The sequence below is a fragment of the Syngnathus floridae genome, chromosome 7 (genome assembly GCF_059516105.1).
Source record: "Syngnathus floridae isolate MCC-2025c chromosome 7, RoL_Sflo_1.0, whole genome shotgun sequence".
In the NCBI taxonomy this organism is placed as follows: domain Eukaryota; kingdom Metazoa; phylum Chordata; class Actinopteri; order Syngnathiformes; family Syngnathidae; genus Syngnathus; species Syngnathus floridae.
The window spans coordinates 15,729,032-15,743,553 of record NC_142419.1 but is presented as its reverse complement, the minus strand read 5'-3'; the positions used below and the strand labels follow the sequence as shown (position 1 = coordinate 15,743,553).

Below are 14,522 nucleotides of genomic sequence, written 5' to 3'. Positions count from 1 at the left end.
CCCAACGATATAGTAACAAGGTTTAATTCACCTAGTGCGATTCAGCACTGATAAATTTAATATCTTGATGACAATATATTGTTATTAACATTTTAATCAGGGGAGAGCGCGGACGCAGTCCCCCACTATCAGAAATTATGCAGTCGAGATTCCCACATTTGGGGAATTCGCAGGGGTCAGCACAACCGGAGTGCAATGGTTGAGCCTCACCCTGGGTGAACCACCTTCTTGATCATGGTGTCTCCCCTGCCAGGTAAGTATGAGTTGCTAAAGTCGCCAGGCTGGAGTCTTTACCCGACACACCATCTTCAGTCACGGGCAAATTGGCTACAAACGTGTGAGCACACTCAGTGGATAAAATAGCATTCGAAGAACTGTTTACACAGTACTTTTTATCATTACAGTAATCAAACCATTATAAATTATGTTTAAAAACAAAAATCTGCAAAATAGTTCCCAGCATGCATTGCTTCTTTTCTATTTGCTGCTGCCATCTAGTGGTGCAGGGGCATTACTGTACGCGTTTTGATCATCCACCAGGATAGAAACGCTTCATTTGGGAATTTACATTTGGAATCATTACTCATATAAACACCATGCATTGTAAATGTTATTTTCATTCAACTCTTTTTCAATTGAGATTTTTTTTCTCAAAGTATGATTGGTATTCAATGAACATCTCACAGAGTTCTCCACAGTAAATGTATAATTCTACAAAATTACATTTAAAATATTACAGATATTGTCGATGCAATTAATATCAAACTAGCTTCAAGAAAAGAGTATTTATTAATTTGCATTTACAAGAAGAAAGGGGTACACCGTTCCTGGAGGTACTGCAATACCAGGTCGATGCGTGGAGTTGACAGAGCAAGCCCCTATTCCATCTCCCTGATCCAAAAATCAATTTAATATATGGTCCCCAGATAGGGGACGTATCAGATATTAAACTGATAAGAACAGATACTACACTTGATCTTAGCCAAAAGGCCGAGAAGCGACAAAAGTACTCCGATACTCTGGGACAGCGTCATTCCCAACACTACAACCTAAAGTGAGAGTGGCAAACTCAACTGGAGACAACAACACAGACATTGTAAAATGTGACTTCACTTCCAATGCCAAGACATTATAAGTGAAATGAGAACAGTTGTGCCGTTTTTCGGCCCATAAAAACAAATAAATATTGAGTAATTTCTGGGTACGACAAGTCACGTGATCCCAGGTGGTCCAATGAAAAAGCACAAATAAAGTTAACTCTATTAACGGCATTACAATGTTATTTGACACTCAAAGAATCTAACTACAGGTTATATTGCAAACATTACAAATACATGGTGGATTGTAATAGGTCATGGATGTTGCTTTACATGCTACAAATAAAAAATGTTTAAGCTATACCTCGCAAGTCATGTGACCCAGCGTGTCAACGTGAAAGAAAAGTCCTTATGAAAGTGATATTTTTTTAAAAATCTTTTTACTATGTCCAGCTGCCCTTTTTATACCCTTTAAGAGAAAAAACAGGGATCTGACAATTGGAGGGAACTCGTGAGCGTTAGTGTTGTGTTGTTAGCGCCGTTGTTTGCGCACGCGTCAAGTGCGAAAAAAAACCAAAACATTTTAATGTCACGTGATCGACCAGTAGTGGCTAGGCGATGGACCGGTCGATCGCGATCGACGTGTTGGGCACCCCTGGTCTAGTATCACGGAATTTGTGGCCACAAGCTGAGCATGAAAAAGGTTTCTCACCAGTGTGGATTTTCGTTGTGTGTGTTTTTAAATGTTTCCTACATGAGAATTTTTCGCCACAATCTGAGCATGAAAAAGGTTTCTCACCAGTGTGGCTTGTTGTATGAGTTTTTAATTGTGACTTCAGTGAAAATCTTTGGCCACAAACTGAGCATGAGAAAGGTTTCTCACCAGTGTGGATTCTTGTGTGCCTTTTTAGGCTTGCCTTCACTGAAAACATTTGGCCACAAACAGAGCATGAAAAAGGTTTCTCACCAGTGTGGATTCTTTTGTGCGTTTCTAAATGTTCCCTCCGAGAGAATGCTTGGCCACAAACAGAGCATGAAAAAGGTTTCTCGCCAGGGTGGATTCTAGTATGACTTTTTAAGGTTCCCTTGTCAGAGAATTTTTGGCCACAAACTGAGCATGAAAACGGTTTCTCACCAGTGTGGGTTCTTGTATGACGTTTTAAATTTCCCCTATGAGAGAATTTTTGGCCACAAACTGAGCATGAAAAAGGTTTCTCGCCAGTGTGGGTTCTTGTGTGCGTTTTTAAGTGTCCCTTCTCAGAGAATCTTTGGCCACAAACTGAGCATGAAAAAGGTTTCTCGCCAGTGTGGATTCTTGTGTGCGTTTTTAAATGTTCCCTCCGTGAGAATTTCTGGCCACAATCTGAGCAGGAAATGTTTTTCTTTCTTGTGTGGATTCTCATGTGTTGTTTCAAACGACTGCTATCAGCAAAACAAATTCCACAGCGAGAACATTGCCTATGTTTGTTTTGAGACTCATCAGCAGCAGCAGCATCAGGAACATGTGACGACACGTCATCACTATCTGAATGTGGAGCTGCTTGTGATCCCCCAGAGTGGTCTCCATCCCCTTCTCTGGTCATTTGATGACTTGAGCTGCAGCTTGGAGGCTCCGCCCCTTTGCTCACATCATGTTCACCCTCATCTAAACTCTTCACAGGAACACCAGTCACTGGCATAATGCAGGTATCTTCCTCCTCCTTTTTAATGTTGCAGAAGTCCTCTCCCTCCTCTTTAGTACAAGGCTGCTCCGACTCTTCCTCCTCTTTTTTAGTGCAAATAAACTTCTGCTCCATTTGTTCACTGAAGTGGTGGACCTCTTCGGCCACATCTTCCTCTTTAATGTTTGTGAGCTCTGGCTCCTGCTGCTTAGGATGAAGAGCTTCACTGATGTCTGCAAAAAAATCACATGAACATCAAAGGTTACAATTAAAGGGGGACTGCTCAAACCTATACAAGACCTTTTTCAATCTGACAATGACTTTGACAGAATTCTACTAAATATAAACACTGGAAAAGGAGTCATAATAGAAAATAGCTGTGTACTGACCTACTCTGTACAACACAACATAAGGCTGCAGCCAAAGAGCTTCCAGTCGTCGACGACTATGGTCCTTTTCCTCCACGTACTTTGCTGTGGTCATTTTCACACTGCAATCACAACACTTGTTCAACGATGTTTGGCTAACAAGAGTGTCTTTTGGACAGTGGAAAGCAAGCTATCTTTTGAAGTAATTGAATATAGGTTATCCCGTATTGACGCAATAGTGTTTTGTGTTGTGCTAGATAATTCGGCATGAAAATAAATTTAGCAAACGTGATTACGCGTAATCACCTGGTCGAGTACATGAAGGTATTGAGATTTAAAATTGGGAGTATGCCTGCCTCATTTGAGATCTAACATTTGTCGAGGATAATCAAACTACATATCATACAGTTAGCACTGTGGTAGCTACCATGCTAATGAAAGCGGGCCTCATTTCTGTACTGCAACCAAGCATTACTAAAAAAATAACGTTCTAACATGATAACTTAGGTCCATCGTCGTAACTTACCTCTTTCGTCGTTGTCGCGTAGTTAAGGTTAACAATTCACCACATAAGTTGCGTGTTTATATAATGCACCTAAATAGAAGGCGACAAGCTTCTGTTACAGTGCTTAAGGGCAGTAGATTTACTTCCTGCTACGTAATGATGACGTCATTTAAGTGAGGTCCCAGACGCCCTCTAGCGGAAGACCCTGGGACGTTTTTATGTTGTGGACCAGCAAAGTTGGAGGCGAACTACACTCACGTACTTGCCTGTACTTTGCAAAGATACGGCCCAGTCATTTTCACATCAAGCATATTAAATAAACGCACCCCAACTTTACAGCAAAAGCGTACATATTTGGATATCAAAGTCAAGTCAAAGTCAGCTTCATTAATATTTAATAAATATTAAAACAGATATTTAAATGTCTGTTTAAGTTATATAAATGTGGCTAGAGCACGTACAAGGTAAGAGGTTGAGACTTCAATGAGTACTGTGAAGTAAACAATTCTTTAATAAAATGTCTTAATATGCATCTCAAGTACATTTTAAAGTGTTAGTAGCAAGGCAAAGTAACAAAAAAGACAAATGGGGGATGTTCAACACATTTTTTTTCATTTTATGGATCCACATGAACACGAAAAGCGGAACAAAACAAAATCCTAAACAGACACTAATAAAAACTAAGCAACTTGCCCGGAATAGGAATGAAAACTAATTGTGGTTAAAAAAACACCACTAAAACCAAAATAAACATCAAGTATAATAGAAAATACAAAACTATTATCATCCCGAGGCCGGTTAACTTTATTTTCAAATTCATGACTAAAACTAAAATATGAACTTCTCACTGTAATAAAAGAAAGGAGTTCAGCCTCTCAATCAAAAGGTACATACTAGAATAGAATTATCATTGATGCATAAACTCATAAAGTGTGCTCAAATAGAAGGTGAGAACTTCACGGATCACTGCTCATCTCCCCAAGACACTCAGAATTCTCAACAGAGACTCTTTGGCGACTGACTGAGCAGGCAACAGGGCTCTCGCCAGAGTGGATTTTTTTAATGTGTGTTTTTAATCGTTCCCTCTCAGAGAATTTTTGGCCACAAACTGAGCATGAGAAAGGTTTCTCACCAGTGTGGATTCTTGTATGACCTTTTAAGTGTTCCTTCAGTGAAAATCTTTGGCCACAAACTGAGCATGAAAAGGGTTTCTCACCAGTGTAGATTCTTGTGTGCGTATTTAAATGTCCCTTCTGAGTGAAAGTTTGGCCACAAACTGAGCATGAAAAAGGTTTCTCGCCAGTGTGGATTCTTGTATGACTTTTTAGATTTCCCCTCTGAGAGAATGTTTGGCCACAAACTGAGCATGAAAAAGGTTTCTCACCAGTGTGGATTCTTGTGTGCATTTTTAAATGTTCCCTCCGTGAGAATTTTTGGCCACAATCTGAGCATGAAAAAGGTTTCTCGCCAGTGTGGATTCTTGTGTGCTTATTTAAATTTCCCCTCTGAGAGAATTTTTGCCTACAAACTGAGCATGAAAAAGGTTTCTCGCCAGTGTGGATTCTTGTGTGCCTGATTAAGCTTTCCCTATTAGAGAATTTTTGGCCACAAACTGAGCATGAAAACGGTTTCTCACCAGTGTGGATTATTTTATGTCTTTTTAAGGTTCTGTTGTCAGAGAATTTTTTGCCACAAACTGAGCATGAAAAAGGTTTTTCACCAGTGTGGATTCCTGTATGACGTTTTAAGGTTTGCTTCACTGAAAATCTTTGGCCACAAACTAAGCATGGAAAAGGTTTCTCGCCAATGTGGGTTCTTGTATGGCATTTTAAGGTTCCCCTGCGAGAGAATCTCTGGCCACAAACTGAGCATGAAAAAGGTTTCTCGCCAGTGTGGATTCTTCTATGACTTTTTAGACTTTCACTCTCAGAGAATGTTTGGCCACAAACTGAGCATGAAAACGGTTTCTCGCCAGTGTGGATTATTTTATGTCTTTTTAAGGTTCCGTTGTCAGAGAATTTTTTGCCACAAACTGAGCATGAAAAAGGTTTTTCACCAGTGTGGATTCCTGTATGACGTTTTAAGGTTTGCTTCACTGAAAATCTTTGGCCACAAACTAAGCATGGAAAAGGTTTCTCGCCAGTGTGGGTTCTTGTATGGCGTTTTAAATCTCTACTCACAGAGAATTTTTGGCCACAAACTGAGCATGAAAAGGATTTCTCACCAGTGTGGGTTCTTGTATGGATTGTTAGACTTCCCTTAAGACCGAATTTTTGGCCACAAACTGAGCATGAAAAGGGTTTCTCACCAGTGTGGATTCGTGTGTGCGTTTTTAAATAATCCCTCCGTGAGAATTTTTGGCCACAATCTGAGCACGAAAAGTTTTTCTTTCTTGTGTGGATTCTCATGTGTTGTTTCAAACGACTGCTATCAGCAAAACAAATTCCACAGCGAGAACATTGCCTATGTTTGTTTTGAGACTCATCAGCAGCAGCAGCATCAGGAACATGTGACGACACGTCATCACTATCTGAATGTGGAGCTGCTTGTGATCCCCCACAGTGGTCTCCATCCCCATCTCTGGTCATTTGTTGAGTAGAGCTGCAGCTTGGAAGCTCCGCCCCTTTGCTCACAGGAACACCAGTCAATGGCATCTTGCAGGTATCTTCCTCCTCCTCCTTTTTAATGTTGCAGAAGTCCTCTCCCTCCTCTTTAGTACAAGGCTGCTCCAACTCTTCCTCCTCTTTTTTAGTGCAAAGAAACTTCTGCTCCATTTGTTCACTGAAGTGGTGGACCTCTTCGGCCACATCTTCCTCTTTAATGCGAGTGCGCTCTGGCTCCTGCTGCTTAGGACGAAGAGCTTCACTGATGTCTGCAAAACAAGACAATCACATTAACAATAAAAGTTACAGTTGAAGAGAAACTGCTCAAACCTACACAAGACCTTTTTCAATCTGACAATGACTTTGATAGCATTCTACTAAATATAAACACTGGAAAAGGAGTCATAATAGAAAATAGCTGTGTACTGACCTACTCTGTACAACACAACATAAGGCTGCAGCCAAAGAGCTTCCAGTCGTCGACGACTATGGTCCTTTTCCTCCACGTACTTTGCTGTGGTCATTTTCACACTGCAATCACAACACTTGTTCAACGATATTTGGCTAACAAGAGTGTCTTTTGGACAGTGGAAAGCGAGCTATCTTTTGAAGTAATTGAATATAGGTTATCCCGTATTGACGCAATAGTGTTTTGTGTTGTGCTAGATAATTCGGCATGAAAATAAATTTAGCAAACGTGATTACGCGTAATCACCTGGTAGAGTACATGAAGGTATTGAGATTTAAAATCGGGAGCATGCCTGCCTCATTTGAGATCTAACATTTGTCGAGGATAATCAAACTAAATATCATACAGTTAGCACTGTGGTAGCTACCATGCTAATGAAAGCGGGCCTCATTTCTGTACTGCAACCAAGCATTACTAAAAAAATAACGTTCTAACATGATAACTTAGGTCCATCGTCGTAACTTACCTCTTTCGTCGTTGCAGTTGTCGCGTAGTTAAGGTTAACAATTCACCACATAAGTTGCGTGTTTATATAATGCACCTAAATAGAAGGCGACAAGCTTCTGTTACAGTGCTTAAGGGCAGTAGATTTACTTCCTGCTACGTAAGGATGACGTCAATTAAGTGAGGTCCTGGACGCCCTCTAGCGGAAGACCCTGGGACGTTTTTGTTGACCAGCAAAGTTGGAGGCGAAGCACACTCACGTACTTGCCTGTACTTTGCAAAGATACGGCCTACTCGTTTTCACATCTAGCATAATAAATAAACGCACCCCAACTTTACAGCAAAAGCGTACATATTTGGATATTTAAATGTCTGTTTAAGTTATTTCAATGTGACTAGCGCACGTACAAGATTTCAGTATGAGTACTGTGAAGTAAACAACTCTTTAATGAAATGTCTAAATGCATCTCAAGTACATTTTAAAGTGTTATTAGCAAGGCAAAGTAACAAAAAAAGTGGGATATCCAACACTATTTTTTTTTCATTTTATTGATCCACATGAACATGAAAAGCTTAACAAAACAAAATCCTGAACAGAAACTAATAAAAACTAAGCAACTTGCCCGGAATAAGAATGAAAACTAATTGCAGTTAAAAAAAACACAACTAAAACCAAAATAAACATCAAGTATAAGAGAAAATACAAAACTATTATCGTCCCGATGCCGGTTAACTTTATTTTCAAATTCATGACTGAAACTAAAATATGAACTTCTCACTGTAATAAAGGAAAGGAGTTCAGCCTCTCAATCAAAAGGTACATACTAGAATAGAATTATCATTGATGCATAAACTCATCAAGTCTGCTCAAATAGAAGGTGAGAACTTCATGGATCATTGCTGATCTCCCCAAGACACTCAGAATTCTCAATAGAGACTCTTTGGCAACTGACTGAGCAGGCAACAGGGTTCTCGCCAGAGTGGATTTTCTTTGTGTGTGTTTTTAATCGCTCCCTCTCAGAGAATTTTTGGCCACAAACTGAGCATGAGAAAGGTTTCTCACCAGTGTGGAATCTTGTATGGCTTTTTAAGCTTCTCTTCACTGAAAATGTTTGGCCACAAACTGAGCATGAAAAAGGTTTCTCACCACTGTGGGTTCTTGTGTGCTTATTTAAACTTCCCCTCTCCAAGAATTTTTGGCCACAAACTGAACATGAAAAAGGTTTCTCGCCAGTGTGGAGTATTGCATGCTTTTTTAAGTTTTGCTGGTAAGCAAATGTTTGGCCACAAATTGAGCATGAAAACAGTTTCTCGCCAGTGTGGATTCTTGTATGACTTTTTAAGGTTCCCTTGTCAGAGAATTTTTTGCCACAAACTGAGTATGAAAAAGGTTTCTCACCACTGTGGATACTTGTGTGCCTTTTTAAGCTTCCCCGACGAGAGAATTTTTGGCCACAAAATGAGCATGAAAAAGGTTTCTCACCAGTGTGGATTCTCGTATGACTTTTTAAGTTTTCCTTCAGTGAAAATCTATGGCCACAAACTGAGCATGAAAACGTTTCTCACCAGTGTGGATTATTCTGTGCGTATTTAAATGTCCCTTCTGAGTGAATGTTTGGCCACAAACTGAGCATGAAAAAGGTTTCTCGCCAGTGTGGATTCTTGTGTGCCTTTTTAGATTTGCCCTGTGAGAGAATGTTTGGCCACAAACTGAGCATGAAAAAGGTTTCTCACCAGTGTGGATTCTTGTATGACTTTTTAAGTGTTCCTTCAGTGAAAATCTTTTACCACAAACTGAGCATGAAAAAGGTTTCTCATCAGTGTGGATTGTTCTGTGCCTATTTAAATGTGCCTTCTGAGTGAATGTTTGGCCACAAACTGAGCATGAAAAAGGTTTCTCGCCAGTGTGGATTCTTGTGTGCCTTTTTAAGTCTTTTTTCAGACAAAATTTTTGGACACAAACTGAGCATGAAAAAGGTTTCTCGCCAGTGTGGATTCTTGTGTGATTAGTCAGACTTCCCCTCCGAGAGAATTTCTGGCCACAAACTGAGCATGAAAAAGGTTTCTCACCAGTGTGGATTCTTGTGTGCATTTTTAAAATATAATTCCATGAGAATTTCCGGCCACAAACTGAGCATGAAAAAGGTTTCTCTCCTGTGTGGATTCTCATGTGTTTTTTCAAACGACTGCTATCAGCAAAACAAATTCCACAGCGAGAACATTGCCTATGTTTGTTTTCAGACTCATCAGCAGCAGGAGCATCAAGAACATGTGACGACACGTCATCACTATCTGATGATGGTGGAGCTGCTTGTGATCCCCCACAGTGGTCTCCATCCCCGTCTCTGGTCATTTGTTGACTAGAGCTGCAGCTTGGAAGCTCCGCCCCTTTGCTCACAGGAACACCAGTCACTGGCATAATGCAGGTATCTTCCTCCTCCTTTTTAATGTCGCAGGAGTCCTCTCTCTCCTCTTTAGTACAAGGCCGCTCCGACTCTTCCTCCTCTTTTTTAGTGCAAAGAATCTTCTGCTCCATTTGTTCACTGAAGTGGTGGATCTCTTCGGCCACATCTTCCTCTTTAATGCGAGTGCGCTCTGGCTCCTGCTGCTTAGGACAAATAGCTTCACTGATGTCTGCAAAACAAGACAATCACATTAACAGTGAAAGTTACAGTTGAAGAGAAACTGCTCAAACCTATACAAGACCTTTTTCAATCTGACAATGACTTTGATAGCATTCTACTAAATATAAACACTGGAAAAGGAGTCGTAATAGAAAATAGCTGTGTACTGACCTACTCTGTGCAACACAACATAAGGCTGCAGCCAAAGAGCTTCCAGTCGTTGACGACTCCAGTCCTTTTCCTCCACGTACTTTGCTGTGGTCATTGCAGACATGATCACACCCCAACCACTGTCAGGACTAAGTAGGAACAGACGCACTGAAACAAAGAGGAGAAGACAACCAGTATTTATTTTACTCGCGAGTTTTTTAAAACCATCGCGAGCATGCCTGCAACCATCAGTGCTAATCCTCGACTTTGAGTATTCCCACAGTGCAGTACGGGCAAGAACTAGCATGTGATGATGGCTGATTTGAGATCCAACATTGGTCGAGAATAAATATCATAAAGTTAGCACTGGGGTAGCTACCATGCTAATAAAAGCGGGACGCACTTCTGTACTCTGACCAAACAGTACTACCACGGTGCTAACATGACAACTTAGGTCCATAGTATTCGTAACTTACCTCTCGTCGTTGCAGTTGTAGTGTAGCTAAGGTTAACGATTTACCACATAAGTTACGTGTTTATCTAATGCAGCGGAATGGAAGGCGACAAGCTTATTTCGGTGCTCACGTGCGGTCGATTTTACTTCCTGTTACGTAATGATGATGTCATTTGAGTGAGGTTGCCCTCTAGCGGAAGACCCTGGGACGTTTTTATGTTGTTGACCAGCAAAGTTGGAGGCGAAGCACACTCACGTACTTGCCTGTACTTTGCAAAGAGACGGCCCACTCGTTTTCACATCAAGCATAATAAATAAACGCACCCCAACTTTACAGCAAAAGCGTACATATTTGGATATTTAAATGTCTAGTTATTTCAATGTGACTAGCGCACGTACAAGGTAAGAGGTTGAGATTTCAGTATGTGTACTGTGAATTAAACAACTCTTTAATAAAATGTCTTAATGCATCTCAAGTACATTTTAAAGTGTTATTAGCAAGGCAAAGTAACCAAAAAAAATGTGGGATATCCAACACTATTATTCTTTCATTTTATTGATCTACATGAACATGAAAAGCTGAACAAAACAAAATCCTAAAGAGAAACTAATAAAAACTAAGCAACTTGCCCGGAATAGGAATTAAAACTAATTGCGGTTAAAAAAACACAACTAAAACCAAAATAAACATCAAGTATAAGAGAAAATACAAAACTATTATCATCCCGAGGCCGGTTAACTTTATTTTCAAATTCATGACTGAAACTAAAAGATGAACATCTCACTGTAATAAAAGAAAGGAGTTCAGCCTCTCAATCAAAAGGTACATACTAGAATAGAATTATCATTGATGCATAAACTCATAAAGTCTGCTCAAATAGAAGGTGAGAACTTCACGGATCATTGCTCATCTCCCCAAGACACTCAGAATTCTCAACAGACACTCTTTGGCAACTGACTGAGCAGGAAACAGGGTTCTCGCCAGGGTGGATTTTCTTTGTGTGTGTTTTTAATCGTTCCATCTGAGAGAATTTTTGGCCACAAACTGAGCATGAGAAAGGTTTCTCACCAGTGTGGACTCTTGTATGACTTTTTAAGCTTCTCTTCACTGAAAATGTTTGGCCACAAATTGAGCATGAAAAAGGTTTCTCGCCAGTGTGGATTCTTGTGTGCCTGATTAAGCTTCCCCTATGAGAGAATTTTTGGCCACAAACTGAGCATGAAAACGGTTTCTCACCAGTGTGGATTATTTTATGTCTTTTTAAGGTTCCGTTGTCAGAGAATTTTTGGCCACAAACTGAGCATGAAAAAGGTTTCTCACCAGTGTGGATTATTTTATGTCTTTTTAAGGTTCCGTTGTCAGAGAATTTTTGGCCACAAACTGAGCATGAAAAAGGTTTCTCACCGGTGTGGATTCCTGTATGACGTTTTAAGGCATGCTTCACTGAAAATCTTTGGCCACAAACAAAGCATGGAAAAGGTTTCTCGCCAGTGTGGGTTCTTGTATGGCATTTTAAATCTCCACTCCCAGAGAATTTTTGGCCACAAACTGAGCACGAAAAAGGTTTCTCACCAGTGTGGATTACTGTATGACGTTTTAAGTTTTCCTTCATTGAAAATCTTTTGCCACAAACTGAGCATGAAAAAGGTTTCTCACCAGTGTGGATTATTCTGTGCGCATTTAAATGTCCACTCTGAGAGAATTTTTGGCCACAAACTGAGCATGAAAAAGGTTTCTCACCAGTGTGGGTTCTTGTGTGCCTTTTTAAGGTTTGTTTCAGACCAAATTTTTGGCCACAAACTGAGCATGAAAACGGTTTCTCGCCAGTGTGGACTATTGCATGCTTTTTTAAGTTTTGCTGGTAAGCAAATGTTTGGCCACAAACTGAGCATGAAAAAGGTTTCTCACCAGTGTGGGTTCTTGTATGACTTTTTAAGCTTCCCCTGTTAGTGAATATTTGGCCGCAAACTGAGCATGAAAAAGGTTTCTCACCAGTGTGGATTCTTGTATGACTTTTTAAACTTTCCCTGTGAGAGAATCTTCGGCCACAAACTGAGCATGAAAAAGGTTTCTCGCCGGTGTGGATTCTTGTATGACTTTTTAGACTTTCCCTCTGAGAGAATGTTTGGCCACAAACTGAGCATGAAAACGGTTTCTCGCCAGTGTGGGTTCTTGTATGGCATTTTAAATCTCCACTCCCAGAGAATGTTTGGCCACAAACTGAGCATGAAAAAGGTTTCTCACCACTGTGGATTACTGTATGACGTTTTAAGTGTTCCTTCAGTGAAAATCTTTTGCCACAAAGTGAGCATGAAAAAGGTTTCTCACCAGTGTGGACTATTCTGTGCGCACTTAAAAGTCCACTCTGAGAGAATTTTTTTCCACAAACTGAGCATGAAAAAGGTTTCTCACCAGTGTGGATTCTTGTATGGATTGTTAGACTTCCCTTATGACCGAATTTTTGGCCACAAACTGAACATGAAAAGGGTTTCTCACCAGTGTGGATTCGTGTGTGCGTTTTTAAATAATCCCTCCGTGAGAATTTCTGGCCACAATCTGAGCAGGAAAAGTTTTTCTTTCTTGTGTGGATTCTCATGTGTTGTTTCAAACTACTGCTATGAGCAAAGAAAAATCCATGCTGAGAACAATGCCTGTGTTTGTTTTGAGACTCATCAGCAGCAGGAGCATCAGGAACATGTGACGACACGTCATCACTATCTGAATGTGGAGCTGCTTGTGATCCCCCACAGTGGTCTCCATCGCCGTCTCTGGTCATTTGTTGACTAGAGCTGCAGCTTGGAAGCTCCGCCCCTTTGCTCACAGGAACACCAGTCAATGGCATCTTGCAGGTATCTTCCTCCTTTTTAATGTTGCAGGAGTCCTCTCCCTCCTCTTTCGTGCAAGGCCGCTCTGACTCTTCCTCCTCTTTTTTAGTGCAAAGAAAGTTCTGCTCCATTTGTTCACTGAAGTGGTGGACCTCTTCGGCCACATCTTCCTCTTTAATGCGAGTGCGCTCTGGCTCCTGCTGCTTAGGACGAATAGCTTCACTGATGTCTGCAAAAAAAGACAATCACATTAACATCGAAGGTTACAATTAAAGGGAGACTGCTCAAACCTATACAAGACCTTTTTTCAATTGACAATGACTTTGATAGCTAAATCAAAGCTAAATATAAACACTGGAAAAGGAGTCATAATAGAAAATAGCTGTGTACTGACCTACTCTGTGCAACACAACATAAGGCTGCAGCCAAAGAGCTTCCGGCCGTTGACGACTCCGGTCCTTTTCCTCCAGGTACTTTGCTGTGGTCATTGCAGACATGATCACACCGCAACCACTGTCAGGACTAAGTAGGAACAGACGCACTGAAACAAAGAGGAGAAGACAACCAGTATTTATTTTACTCGCGAGTTTTTCAAAATCATCGGGAGCATGCCTGCAACCATCACTGCTGATCCTCAACTTTTGAGTATTCCCACAGTGCAGTATTACTCTTGGGACGGGCAAGAACTAGCATGTGATGATGGCTGATTTGAGATCCAACATTGGTCGAGGATAAATATCATAAAGTTAGCACTGTGGTAGCTACCATGCTAATAAAAGCGGCTACACGTCTGTACTACAACCAAGCAGTACTACTACGGTGCTAACATGATAACTTAGGTCCATAGTACTCGTAACTTACCTCTCGTCGTTGCGGTTGTAGTGTAGCTAAGGTTAACGATTTACCACATAAGTTACGTGTTTACCTGATGCAGGCAAATAGAAGGCGACAAACTTCTGTTTCAGTGCTTAAGGGCGGTAGATTTACTTCCTGTCACGTAATGATGATGTCATTCGAGTGAGGTCCGGACACCCTCTAGCGGAAGACCCTGGGACGTTTTTATGTTGTTGACCAGCAAAGTTGGAGGCGAAGCACACTCACGTACTTGCCTGTACTTTGCAAAGATACGGCCTACTCGTTTTCACATCAAGCATAATAAATAAACGCACCCCAACTTTACAGCAAAAGCGTACATATTTGGATATTTAAATGTCTGTTTAAGAAATATCAATGTGACTAGACCACGTACACGGTAAGAGGTTGAGACTTCCATGAGTACTATGAAGTAAACAACTCTTTAATGAAATGTCTTAATATGCATCTCAAGTACATTTTAAAGTGTTATTAGCAAGGCAAAGTAACAAAAAAGAAAAATGGGGGA

General features: G+C 40.6%; 2 protein-coding genes, 2 non-coding genes and 1 pseudogene across 10 annotated transcripts; all 5 read right to left on the bottom strand.

Annotated features, from left to right (window-relative positions):
• Window positions 1–97: 97 nt before the first annotated feature.
• LOC148395596 (U1 spliceosomal RNA) lies at window positions 98–261 on the bottom strand. Its single transcript, XR_015859688.1, has one exon. It is a non-coding gene; the product is annotated as a U1 spliceosomal RNA (small nuclear RNA).
• A 509-nt stretch (window positions 262–770) lies between these two features.
• LOC148395594 (uncharacterized) lies at window positions 771–3,748 on the bottom strand (annotated as a pseudogene). The gene is made up of 3 exons (XR_015859346.1): window positions 3,593–3,748; window positions 3,088–3,188; window positions 771–2,931 (listed from the first exon to the last, which is right to left on the bottom strand). The product of XR_015859346.1 is annotated as an uncharacterized LOC148395594 (transcript).
• On the bottom strand, window positions 812–1,002 carry LOC148395595 (U2 spliceosomal RNA). The gene has a single exon (XR_015859690.1). It is a non-coding gene; the product is annotated as a U2 spliceosomal RNA (small nuclear RNA).
• Window positions 3,749–4,059: 311 nt separating the features above from the next.
• Window positions 4,060–10,504, bottom strand: LOC148395593 (uncharacterized). Of its 4 annotated transcripts, none has more exons than XM_088380260.1 (3): window positions 10,338–10,504; window positions 9,883–10,029; window positions 4,060–6,443 (listed from the first exon to the last, which is right to left on the bottom strand). In XM_088380260.1, exons 2-3 carry the CDS (start codon window positions 9,983–9,985, stop codon window positions 4,528–4,530), a joined length of 2,019 nt encoding a protein of 672 aa, XP_088236386.1. In that variant the 5' UTR covers window positions 9,986–10,029; window positions 10,338–10,504; the 3' UTR covers window positions 4,060–4,527. The 4 variants fall into 4 exon arrangements, with proteins under 4 accessions (XP_088236386.1, XP_088236387.1, XP_088236388.1 ...); XM_088380261.1 differs by lacking the exons at window positions 9,883–10,029; window positions 10,338–10,504 and adding exons at window positions 6,605–6,705; window positions 7,110–7,266; XM_088380263.1 differs by lacking the exon at window positions 4,060–6,443 and adding an exon at window positions 8,469–9,721.
• Window positions 10,505–10,667: 163 nt separating this feature from the next.
• LOC148395592 (uncharacterized) lies at window positions 10,668–14,173 on the bottom strand. 3 transcript variants are annotated; one of them, XM_088380254.1, is made up of 3 exons: window positions 14,067–14,173; window positions 13,536–13,682; window positions 10,668–13,370 (listed from the first exon to the last, which is right to left on the bottom strand). In XM_088380254.1, the coding sequence occupies exons 2-3, from the start codon at window positions 13,636–13,638 to the stop codon at window positions 11,209–11,211; spliced, it is 2,265 nt and encodes a 754-aa protein (XP_088236380.1). In that variant the 5' UTR covers window positions 13,639–13,682; window positions 14,067–14,173; the 3' UTR covers window positions 10,668–11,208. The 3 variants fall into 3 exon arrangements, with proteins under 3 accessions (XP_088236380.1, XP_088236379.1, XP_088236378.1); XM_088380253.1 differs by having other exon boundaries at window positions 14,003–14,155; XM_088380252.1 differs by having other exon boundaries at window positions 14,096–14,130.
• Window positions 14,174–14,522: the final 349 nt, after the last annotated feature.